Below are 13,242 nucleotides of genomic sequence, written 5' to 3'. Positions count from 1 at the left end.
CAGCAGACATGTTTGGCCGTGTGTTGGCCCGAGCGGACCATTTTGGGACGGATCGGACAGGTTTCCAGCGGACAACTGTTTCCCGGACTTGTTTTAAAACAGTCCGCTGGAAACCTGTCCGCCCGGACATGTACGGTCGTCTGTACAGACCTACCGTACATGTCCTGCCGCCCGCATCCCTCGCATGCGTCGAATGACTTCGACGCATGCGTGGAAGCATTTTTAAGGCGGCCCGCCCACGTCGCCGCGTCATTGTCGCGGCGACACCGCGTCATCGACGCGGCGACACCGCGGACACGCCCCGCGTAATGTTTACGCGCGGGCTTCTGTTCGATGGTGTGTATAGCCATCGAACAGAAGTCCCCGGGCAGTCCCCGGCCAGACATGTCCGATGGAAACGGTCTGCAGACCGTTTTCATCGGACATGTCCTGCCGTGAGTACAAGGCCTTAGCCTAATTTAAGCGTATCTGGTTTCCAGAATACGCTTAAATTTACGACGGCATAGATTCAGAGTTACGACGGCGGAGTCTACTGATACGCCGGCGTAACTCTCTATGAATCTAGCCCTTATTTTTTTATTGAGTTCAGTGGGGAGCAGTGATTTTAACTACTTAGCGACTGACCCACATACATTTACTGCAGCAGGACGGCCTCTCTGTGCTAGATCACTTACGTTGATCTGACACTTTCTAGTCTGGGGCGCACGCTGCCGGTGACCCGCTCCTGCTGTGATTGGACACAGTGGGACCAAATCAACAGGTTCAGGGGAATCAATGTCCACCAGGTCCCGCCAATCATTTGAGACACAACAGAACGGGAGTCTGCCTGTGTAAACAAGGCAGATTGCCGTTCTGTCTGCGGGGAAAGCTTTGATCCTGTGTTTCTGCTAAGTGGGAACACGGATCTCTGTATTCCCCTAGTCAAAGCACCTCCCCCACAGTCAGCAACTCCTTCCTTGCCAGTGTCATTAGCACAGTGACAGTGCATATACTTTAGCACTGATCACTGTATTAGTGTGACTGGTCCCCAAAAAGTGTCAAAAGCGTCAGTTCGTTGTCCGATTTATCCGCCGCAATATCGCAGCCCCGCTATAAGTCACTGATCACCGCCAATACTACTAAAAAAATTATAAAAGACAATAAAGAAAAATTATCCCATGGTTTGTAAATGCTATAATTTTTGCACAAACCAATCAATATATGCTTATTTGGATTTTTTTTTTTACCAAAAATATGTAGCAGAATACATATTGACCTAAATTTATGAAGAAATTTGATTTTATACATTTTTTTATTGGGTATGTTTTATAGCAGAAAGTAAAAAATATAATTTTTTTTCCAAAATGTAAGATCTTTTTTGGTTTATAGCGCAAAAAACGGCGCAATTGTCAGTTAAAGTAACAGTGCCGTATCAGGAAGGGGGTGAAACCTTCCGGAGCTCAAGTAGTTAAAAAAGCTTATAGTGAAATGTAAAAATACACAGCACCTTTAAATAACATGCCTGGGGGATGCCTTTAACTTGCCTGTGAAGTGACACATCTCTACACAATCTACTACAATTTTTAAACATATGATTGGGGATTCCCCTCTATACCATATATCTTAGATGAGGATCTTGATCTTCTATAGATGTTAATTGGGGACCACACGCACACACAAAAAAATGATTCCCCCTAAAAATACATATCATACCATTATCTGTGATGAGGGTCTGGTATGGATGTTTGGTGTGGGGTCTTCTCCAAACTTTATAGATTTTAAGGGGGACCCCCTGCAAAACAAGGAAAAAAAACATGGGTTCCCCCCAGCAAGCAAGCAAAGAGGGGTGAGTGTGCAGCCCCCCCAAACCACATTCCCCACAACATGGGGAGGGTACCTTGTCTGGGGGGTTCCCCAGGGAAGGACTCTTGTCCCTGTGTTGATGATGATAAGGGCTTCTTCCCCACAACTCTGGAAGCGTCTTTAAAAATAAGGAGATACTCCCCCCTCATTGTACCTCTATACCCTTACTTATTGCAAAAAAATAAGTAGTAAATAAAGACACACACTTTTTGACAATTATTATTAAAAAATAATTATAAAAAAAAAAAATGTCCCTTAATGTAAATTGATCCATCGTCAATTATATCATGCATTGATGCAGATTCTCATCAATCAAGTTGAAGAATGCTCGATGACTTGCAGAAAGAAATATCTCACTAACATATCTGATCATGTCAGGACACAATAGCTCCTGGTCTCTGCAGTGGAATGTAAACAAAGGGGGAGAGGTCTCCTGGGTGATGTCATTGACCAAATATGGACATGACTATATTTGGTCAATTATGTCATGGGGCATCCCCAGGCCACAATTTAGTTTGACCATTCACAGAATCTTCCAACAAGCAAAATTCAGTCTAAACACTGGGTTCAGACTGAACCGGGGGCTCATCCCTAATGATAAACACACATGACAGTTAAGGTCTTCTGATGGACTCATAATTGTTAAAAACGAAATCAAATATTCTCTTTAAAGTTCAGTCACAATAATGTTATAATATGATTCCAGTTTTAATATCAATATGACCTCATTATTATCATTATTTTTGTAGGTAACTGCATTTTGTGATGCAACAAATCATAATGCGGAGGCGCCAAATTTACAGAACCGGATGTGCAACTATCGCAGTACATGGGATGTGATCAAGAACTCCAGTGATATACTTTCCACTCCACAAACAACAGCCACTGTTCCTGAACCCACCTTTACATTGCTGCAGGCTTCAGAAAGAGTGGTGACCTTAGTACTTGATGTCTCAGGAAGCATGGGTGGCGTAAGCAGCTTTTATTTACCAGAATAATCTGTGTACACTCAGATTTGTGTTGTATGATTCTTAACAAGTGTTGACAAAAATCAATATAGAATGTAGAAAGTTAATATTAGTTTGGAATACTGCTTTATATTACTGTAGTATTTTACCTTAGGTAGTAATCTTTACAGGGTTTGTATGCCTTTTCCATGGGTGTATGGAATCCCTCCAAGTTGTCAGGTTTCAAGCCCCGTACACACGACCGGTTTTTCCTGCCAGTAAAACTGCCAAGAGAGATTTTGGCCGTGTGTATGCTTCCTCGCTGTTTTCCCATCAGGAAAACAGATGGGAATCCCGACGGGAAAATAGAGAACCTGCTCTCTATTTTGCCGTTGGGATTCCCGGTGGCTTTTTTTTTGCCAGATTTACTAATACTCTATGGGAAACACTGCGAGGCAGTGCCCATGGAGCATACATATGGCTGGGATTCCCGGCCAAATCTCCATGGAAGTTTTCCTGCCGGGTTCTCGGCTTTCCCCTCGGTTTTCACGGCAGACTTTTTACCGCTATGAAAACCGAGCGTGTGTACAGGGCTTTATACTATAAACTGAAAAGCATGGTGAGACAAAATTACCATAGTGTATGCATGTGTGTTTTTTCTCTTCGTTTTTTAATCTGTGTGTAGCGCTACCCCCGCAGGAGCCGCTGGATAGATTTGGGATGGCATGTTACCTCATGGCTCCGGTGAAGTGTCTAGGGTGAACGATGAATACAATGGCAATAAAGGAATGTCCGCAAATAGAAAGTCTCTTTATATGTGCTCTTTATTACCCAGCTGGGTAAAAACAGTTAACAGGTGATGGAAGGATAGATGACTCAGGCCTTGGATGTGGAAGCACTCCTGTGGAAGCACTCCTGCTTCCAACAATGGTCAATCTTTCTGCGCCACTCCAACTTGAGTGGGTATAGCGTACCTGGACAGGTCTCTCTCACCGACCTGGCAGCCAGAGTATCACTCGGAACTTGAGAAGGATGTCTCTGCCACAGACTCTTCTAAATGACCGTCAGGAACTCCTCCTGAGTAGAGTTTTGCCTGAACCTTCCTTCAACGTCGCCTGGGTACTGACTAAGAGAGGAATCGATCCCTCAGTGTCCAGTACCTCGATCTCCGATGGTTCGTTCCAGTGCTGTTGGATCACCAGCCTCTCTTTGGCGCTTCTCAACTGGACTCCCCACCGAACAGCTAAACTCGCTTGGGATCTCCCAGGATGGGAACCCAGTCAGTCACTGAGTCCCTGTTCTGCTTGAATTGTTCCGGACCAACTTGGCTCCGGAACCAGGATATCTGCGTAGCACCTACGCCCCGGCCAGGTAGGCCATAACGCTCGGGCGCGGTGATGTGGTCACCCTAATGGTGGGTGCCACACTCCAGCAAGGAAGAACAAGAACCCCACAAAAATGGCGTCTGCCTCATAAGTACCCTCTCCCAGCATGCCCAGCAAGGTCCAGGCCTCCCGATTGGTCACTTGGAGAGAGCACGCAAACCTCAGCTTCTACTGCTGCCACCTGCCGTCCTGGGGTGGAACAACATCCCAGGCACAGCAGAATGAGCCCACAGCACAGCCAAGCTGAAACAGAGGGCCTTACAATAATCGGAATTGAAATCAGAGTCACCTACACTCTGATCATCCCTTTAAATTTACTAGCACCCGTACTTGGAAGTACATGGGCGCTACATGTGTTATTTAGTCTAGGTGATAAAGTTTTAATTTGTTTTATTTGGTGCTTATTGGTAATTTTGTTATGCCATTGTGTTTTATTCTGTTCCTTGTTGTGATCTTGTGTTGTGTTTTTTGAGTGTGGCTGTGTCACAATAATGTTCCTTTGGGATTAATAAAATATTCTGAATCTGACTGTATGGCATTGGTAGGAAGAAATATGGATATTGGATTAATACAAATTTATCAATTACAGTATAATCGCATTCAGAAGCTGTACCAGGCTGCAGAAGTATTTCTCATTCAGATCGTAGAAAATGGATCATATGTTGGAATTGTTTCATTTTCGAGCTCCGCTACAATACTTTCTTCATTAGTTCATGTTACCAAAGAACAGCATCGAGAACAACTTAAAGCACTTCTTCCCCAAAGAGCAAGCGGAGGAACAAATATTTGTGCTGGGCTAACAAAAGGAATTGAGGTAAATTACTAATGAAAAGTTTGCCAATCTCTAGCATTTTCACCGCATCCAATTCACGTGACATGCAAGTGTGACCGGCTACCAATGGATCTTGTTCACACATGTCCGGGGTGGCTGTGGTGCAGATTCCAAAAGGGTCCTTCGCATTTTTGGGTTCGTTTCAGGTGCAAATTCAGGCAAAAATTTGGACCTGAATTGCACCTGAACCAGTGAACAGGAACGCAAGGGACCCCTGGCTGGAAACCGCGGCCTCACAAATGTGCACCCGGTCTCAATTATTATTAAAGGAGAAGTGCAGCCAAAACTCTTTCTGATGTACTTCTCGTACAACTCTTTCTGATGTATGACCCCGTTTTTAGCTGAAAACAGAGCAGAGAGCGGTGACTGACAGTCACCAACTCTCTGCTCACAGAGCACTGAGAGATCAGCGGTGTTTGATCACTCAGTTATTAGTCTTAGAACCAGCGGGGGACAGACGCAGCATCGGACTGATGCTGCATCCATCTAGGTAAGTATTAGTTGGTTAGCATTCTCAAATCATAGCATAGTCACTGGGTGTATTGAGTTAGTATGTTCTATATTTGTGTAGAGTTTTTAATTGGGTTTTCTGGTTTTCTACCAAAAACATGTTTGTAGATGGTTGGCATTTGTACAAGGTTAATATACTGTGAGCTCAGGTTCAAGATCTTTGGCTATCTTGATTGGCCTAGCCGGAACAAAATAACTCCCATGCACGGGACGGGAGTTCATTCATCCTGACACCGAGCAGATGCCAGAAAGTTTAAGAAGTTTGTGAGGTGAAAGTTAAGAATCCTTTTTTTCAGAAGGGACATACCATGTCTCCTCTGCATTTAAAAATATAAGACCTCCGTCTTGCATTTATTTTTATTTTTTTTTACTACATTTTTGCTATAAGGCTGAAGTCCAGCCAGTTTGTCTTTGGTGGCAGATGCTGTCATGAGATTTCAGAGCACCAGCACCCATCATACAGCTAAATGGTATCATTTATACCATAAAACAAATTAATCTGTGATCTTGGAAATGCAGAAACTTCCCATTCGGATTTGTTTGATCTGTTTTTGAAGGAACGCGCCTCTAACTTTGTATTCAGCTTGCCACTTGGCTGCTTTCACTGTCCTGCAAAAGTTTAATTCCTGCCTATTGCCAGTGACTGATTTTCAGTCTTGATGACAGTCAGCATCATCAATTTTCTTCAACAGCAGCCTGGCTGTCAGACCCCCTGTAGTCCTGCTTGTAATAATGTAGATGACATAAGGTGAGGGTTGTCTGCATGCTAATGCAGATCACCTAGTACCACCCATTACCTTTACCAGACACTTGTATATTTTCAGAGCAGTGACACTTTGACCACTGCCGTGGTAGGTAAGCTTACAGTGTGCCCTATGCTCTCTGTCCAAACAGTATAAAACAATGTGGGGACTGCTTGGATTTACCAGCTCCTCTGCACCGCCGCGACCCTCCAACCCACCTGACACTCTGGGTTCAGACATCTTTGCGCCACCTTAAATTAATAAGTCAGACAACTCAGTGCATTTATATTCTGTTAATGTTTACTGGAACAATGCAAAGAGGGTATTGTTACACAGAGGAGGCAATAGATCTACTGAGCTTTGGATAACAGTTCTAATTCAGCAGAGGAATACCTCTAAATAACACCAGTTAAGATAATTTGTAGATAACAGTATATTATATACACATATGTACAAGATAATACTAGTAGAAAGAAATGTTTGGACAGCCGTACTCTGGAAAAACCTTCTTGATTGCCTTGTATTGATAAAAGTTTTCAAACACCACACATCACAGCAAAGACAGGGGCATACAGCTGACGTTTCGCACTACAATCAGTGCTTACTCATGCTATGAGTAAGCACTGATTGTAGTGCGAAACGTCAGCTGTATGCCCCTGTCTTTGCTGTGATGTGTGGTGTTTGAAATCTTTTATCAATAAAAGGCAACCAAGAAGGTTTTTCCAGAGTGCGGCTGTCTAAACATTTCTTTCTACTATTGCTTCGGCATTGCCGGCACCTGGGAGAGGGTACGGATTCATCCACATACCCTATTGGAGCGGTGACTATCTTCTCTCTACAAGATAATACTACTTGAACCTGACCTGAAAGGTTAAGCAGATGTTAAGTATTTATACTGGCAACTTCTGAAGGGGAAACCCAGGCTGGCCTATTAACCTTTAATCCTAATGAAAGATTGGCTTACTAGAATTGGTATGAGGGCCCTTTAAGGCCGCATTCACACCTGAGCGCTTTGTTGCCTGAAGCGTGAAGCTCCAAAACGCTAGAGGGGAAAAAATACATTATTCTCTATGGAGATGGTTCACATCTCCACTCCAAAACGCCTGACGCCGAACGCCTGAAGCTCAAACAAGTTCCGGACCCTTTTTTGTCGCACGAATTGGGCGGATTTGGGCATTTTAGAACATTTGTATTCCCATAGGAAGTAATGGAAACGCTCGATTCAAGCGTCTAGCGCGACAATGAGCGTTTCTATGGGCGTTTTGTCACTTCAATAGAACATTTCACCCAGGCAGAAGATAAAAAAAAAAAAAATGTGCGACAAAACGCCGGAAAAAACGACCAAAACCGCTATGCTCAGGTGTGAATGCAGCCTAAGCAGTAATGACATTAATGTCCCCATTCTAGGCCTGATGATCTTAACCGGCAGTAACATCTTGACAGCAATTGCTGAGCAGCAAAGGAGCTACCTGTGTATCCTATGGGCACAAGAGGGACATGTCATATATAGGAATATCGAAGGATCACTGTACTTTGCAATTGTAATCCACATTGATACATCAATTTAAAGTATTATTACTTTGATAAAACTATTATTTTGGTACTATACCTCTGGTATGGTTAGAGAACAGAGTCACTTACCTACTCTGATCGAAGCCTCAGAGATGGAAATTGCAGAAACCAACCTACCGCCCCCAAACCTGCCTAGAAAATGGTAAGAATTACACCTGAGCTCTATGGTATTTCTTGAGTTATTTTTAAATTTGTCTCATATTTTGCTTTTATAACTTCTAGGTAAATAAAGGAACCAGTGATAAGTCCTCTTATGGTACAGAACTTGTTTTGCTATCAGATGGAGAAGATTCGTCCTTCCCTACTGCCTGTCATTCTGACTTAATAAACAGTGGTGCAATAATACATGTAATAGCTCTTGGACCAGATGCTGCAAAGGCACTTGAACAAATTACAAAAGAAACTGGCAAGTTTTCTTTTCTTTACTTCATTAATACACTCATTAATATTGATGATGAGGTATGGCAACTGTCACTGTAAACCAAAGCACAAAAATATGGATAGAGCAATAATAGCTCACAAAGTAGCAATTATGTAGATATGCTTTCTATTTATGTAGACTTTCATAAGAAATCAACAGTGCAAAAGCTGGAGAATGTTCTATTTGCTTATCATGTTACTGGTGAATTGCCAGCTGCAATAAGATTGGTAGCCTAACATGGGCCTAGTGCTTTCCAAAATGCAGAGTCTTTTTTGGCATATTTGAGCACAGAGAATTAATGTAATTAAATCTTTAGCACATTTTATCTATAAATCAGGTTCTAAAACAGCTAAACTTTCATGCCTTGTACACACGACCGTTTTTCACAACGAGAAAACTGCCATTTTTTATATTGGTCGTGAAAACCGGTCATATGTATGATCCCTAGCAGTTTTCTCTATGGAAAAACTGCCCGCAAAAACCAGCTCTCTTTTTTCTCGTCGTGTTTGCCGTCAGTCTTTTTCTCGTTGCGAAAAACGGCCGTGTGTATGCTTTTGTACGTGTTGTACGTCACCGCGCTTTGGTCGGAAGTTTTTTTGCATGAACGTGTGTATGCAAGTGAGGCCTCATACACACGACCAGTTTCCTCTGCTTTTTTGCCGAGGAAACTGGTCGTGTGTCCGTTTTTTATCGAGGAAACTGTCGAGGAACTCGATGAGCCAAAAAGAGAGCAAGTTCTCTTTTTCCTCGACGGGAGTCTCAAATTGGCTCGTCGAGTTCCTCGTCGGGCTGGTTTCTGACGAGAAACTCGAGCGTATGTATGCTAAGAAACCCACGCTTGCTCAGATTAAAGTATGAGACGGGAGTAAAAGTAGCATTTGTAATGGAGATAACACATTTTTAAAGCTGTAACAGACTGAAAAGTTCAAATCGTCTCCGACCAAACTTTTATTTAACACACAAACACATAAGATTAGCAAAAGCAGCCCCAAGAGTTGTGCAAGTGCCGTTGTATGTGTTGTACATCACCGCGTTTGAGAACGAGGAGATTTTGTCTTGACAGTGTGTACGCAAAGCAAGCTTGTCGAGTTCCTCGACAAGCCCTTACAAGGAACTCGACAAGGAAAATTATGTGTTTCGCCCGACGAGTTACTCGGTCGTGTGTACGAGGCCTCAGACTGGAGAGGAATCACGTTGGGAAAAACTTCGCTTTTTTTCCTGCGGAGAAAAATTATGTGTATGAGGCATTAGACTTGCAAGTGTAGTCAGATGAAGGAAAACTTCAAATAAGCTCAATAGCTCTGGCAAAGCAGCTTCCATACAGTAAAGCTGGGTACACACATACAGTTTTTTCGTCAAATGGAGCATTGAACAAAAAAAAACCTGACACAAGCGATGTTGAGGCATGGACTAATTAAATACTGGTTCTCTACGTTTGACAGAAACTGGTTGTTAGAATAGCTTCTGTTGAACAGACAGCCTTACACACGGACCGAAAGGTTTTCGTCCCGTGTTTAATGAGCTGAAAGCTTCCCTCAATGGGCACCCAACAGTAGCTCAAACCATAGATACAGTAAACAGAAAGGTGCACCAGGCCAAAACTGGATAAAGTCAATATAGGAACCAGTATTAAACTCTCCACATTGAGTAACATCTTGACAGAAATTGTTGAGTAGCAAAAGAGCTACCTGAGTATCCTATGTTGAGCCCTGATGAAGGGAGTGGCATTGCCCCTGAAGCATGTTGGTTAAAAAAGTAATTTAAAAAACACCAACAATTTAAATTATCTTTACTCTTTTTTTTTTACCAGTAATCTATGACTCTTTTAATTGTTTTTGATTTGGCACTTTCTGCATTTCAAATATAAACAGACAGTTGGGATCTTAAAGCGGGGGTTCCGCGGGATTTAATTTTTTTTTTGCTTTAATCCTCAGGGCTTACCTGTTTTATTGCACTACCAGGGTGTCCTACTCCTTTAGCTGGCGTAATCGCTATAATGCAGAAAAGGATATTTTATATTCTCAGCCGATGGACGTTTCCATTTTACCTGTGGGCACTGTGAAGCCAACAGGGTCTTCTTCCGGGATACGGTGAATGCTGGCCTCCCAGCATTCACCGCTCGATCCCGCGCATGTGCAGTGTTGACGGCGAGCGTCGCCGTCAACACTACACGGTTGCCATAACAACGGCCGGCGTAACAAGCTCACGCCCCGTTGTGCAGACTCCTTTGCTATCAGCTGCAGCTCACGTGACCGGCGAGATCTCGCGCAATTAGAGCAGAGCGCGTCTCCTGGGGAGTGTCAGGACTGGATTGACAGGACGGGGGAGAATGTACTTACACGCCCATTCCCCACGGGGGATTCTGATTGACAGCCCAGGAACGGCTGCTGAAAAGGGGTAAGGAGCGATTAAAGAAAAAAAATGGTTTGGTTACAGTCTATGCCTAGCATTTGCATTGACAGAAAGTGTAAAATTAGGGTGAACCACCGCTTTAAAGCCAAAATGGTTTCAGTCAGTGCTTGCTGAGAGCATAGGTCTCTCCTTTACAATTACTCTGACTTGTAACTTGTTAATCCAGCACAAAATACTTTAATCACCTAATACCGAGAGGAACTAAAAAATAGTTGCAGAAATGTGAAAAAAAAAGCAAAGAAATAATCATTGTATGCTACAGGCATTCATTGTTCAAATAGTTAAGAATAGTTAAAATCCATATTTAAAGAGTTTGTAGATACTTTTTCACGTGTCAAACACAACTCCCATGGGCTGAATCTGGCACACCAGGCCATTTCATGTGACCCTTACACCTCTTATACTCCCCCTTCGTCTCCATCCCCACTTTGTCTCAGCAGTAGGCAACAGAGAGGAGGATAGAATTCCACTGCCAGATCCTGCGCTTTTTTGTGCAGTCGCGGAGAGGCTCATTTCTGCCCCGTCTCAGCAGCAAACAGAAGAGAGGACAAAACTACTCCTAAAGATTCTGTGCCTCTCTGTGCAACTGTAGCATCCCCTTGTCTCCACCTTCACGGTCCCAGCATTCAGCAGATTCTGGCAGCTGACTCCAGCCATTCTCTGGTCCTCCCCAGACCCTGTACTTTCTACTTCCTAGCTCCACTCCCATACCTCCCAACATTTTAAGATGAGAATGAGGGACACCTACTAGCAAACATATATAGGCATAGGACAAACCCCCTGCCACACCCTCTTAAAGGAGAATTAACACAAAATCTGCAAGGGCTTTTTTTTACCACTACTATTCCTTTATATTGGCTTTTAGAATTTGGATAAAAGGTTTAGCACTGGGTGTAACGGAACGTCCCAAACTCCGCTTGAGTGCTTCCGTCATATACCACTTCCTATCAGTCTGGATATAGATATCAGATATTTCAGCTGCTCTCGAGCACACAACGAGACTATACTTGTTTGTCTGCTGAACATGGAGTCTTTAATAGAACCAAGAATACAACCTTATATACAGTTAGAGGAGGTAACCAGAACATAAATTAACATGAGCTAATTAACTAATCATTTACCCAGACGAGGTGACTCATAGATATGACCTTTTCAGGGTAGACATCACGTCTCCTCGCTCACATGCTACACAATACACATTATCATAAGTGTAAACACAGGACATCTTCACACAATAGCAGGGTCAATTAGCACAGAGAACAGACAGATGGCTGGAGGTGATGGCATTAGCATCTAACAGTATGTGTCCCAACATTATGAATGAGTCACAATTAATCAGTTGAGTTCAGAATCAACAAACAGTAAATAGTTCTTTACAGATATCTTGGAATATATTGTGGATAATAATTACATTATAATCTCATCTCAAGTAGTCCAAGATATCCTTTTATCAGTCATCCTATGACCCTAGTGGACATAGGATGATTTTAGACATAAGAGGGTCCGGGGATGTCCCGGGTGAGTCTGTCACACTGGGAAACACTTTTTGAAAGACGAAAAGTTAATTTTATATACAGTAAAACCTTGGATTGCGAGCATAATTCGTTCCGGAAGCATGCTTGTAATCCAAAGTACTTGTATATTAAAGCAAATTTTCCCATAAGAAATAATGGAAACTCAAATGATTCGTTCCACAACCATTTATTCATAAGTCCTTCAGTTTATAGTCCATATAAAAAGATTATAGCAATGTGATAGGTTGTGTAACCATAAAATGTCCATCTACAAATGGAAGCCTCCACAAGGGGATTAGAAGCAAAATCCAGCAGGCGCTACAGATGATAAAAGAGAAGAGAGGCGCCTCTAAGTGTAGAAATATGGTTACATTTAATGAAGGTACAACATTTAGCAAGTCACATGGTTGAGGATAAAAGAGGCACAAGCATGGAGGCATCCAGGGTAAAATGATCCACATAGACCGTCCTCCTCACCACCGACTCTCACCACTATCAGTCAGCAATCGTGACCAGGAAGAATACCCTGCAGTAGAGAGATCTAAAAGCGAGACTTGAACCTCTTGTGGAAGGGAAGACATCAATGGCGGTGAGGAGGATGGTCTATGTGGACAGCTTTACCCCGGATGCCTGCATACCTAGATGTGTCTGTTTTAATCATCAACCAAGTGAGTTTCTAAATGTTGTACTGTAACGGAATGGCCCGTAGGACCCAGAGGCTCTTGAAGGGTGTGGGGTACTCCTGTTTCAGCTTCACCAATGACTCTTGTGTCTAGGGTCATCCTATGTCCACTAGGGGCATAGGTTGACTGAGAAATTATATCTCGGATTACATGAGATGGGACAGTAATGATAATTCACAATGTATTGCAGGATATCTTGAAATATTACAGGTTGTTGATTCTAAACCCAATCGGTCAATAGAGTGATTAATTCATGTGGGAACACAGACTGTTAAGGTGGTAATTAAGTCTGCTACTGTCATGTAAACTAGCCTTAGTCTGGCTTCTCAAGAACCTTTCATTGTGTGAACTTCTATTGATGATAGATGTGGATTGTGAGAT

The 13,242-nt window shown here is 42.9% G+C and overlaps 1 protein-coding gene across 1 annotated transcript in view; it reads left to right on the top strand.

The window, feature by feature from the left end:
- Window positions 1-13,242, top strand: part of LOC120945734 (calcium-activated chloride channel regulator 1-like) — a 60,103-nt gene that overhangs the window by 20,336 nt on the left and 26,525 nt on the right. The window contains exons 6-8 of the mRNA XM_040360100.1: window positions 2,592-2,813; window positions 4,764-4,988; window positions 8,054-8,237. Coding sequence (XP_040216034.1) covers window positions 2,592-2,813; window positions 4,764-4,988; window positions 8,054-8,237 — 631 coding nt within the window. The remainder of the gene's footprint in view (window positions 1-2,591; window positions 2,814-4,763; window positions 4,989-8,053; window positions 8,238-13,242) is intronic.

The sequence above is a fragment of the Rana temporaria genome, chromosome 7 (assembly GCF_905171775.1).
Source record: "Rana temporaria chromosome 7, aRanTem1.1, whole genome shotgun sequence".
Lineage (NCBI taxonomy): Eukaryota > Metazoa > Chordata > Amphibia > Anura > Ranidae > Rana > Rana temporaria.
Note: the sequence above shows the minus strand (reverse complement) of the source record. Positions and strands in the feature narration are given on the sequence as shown.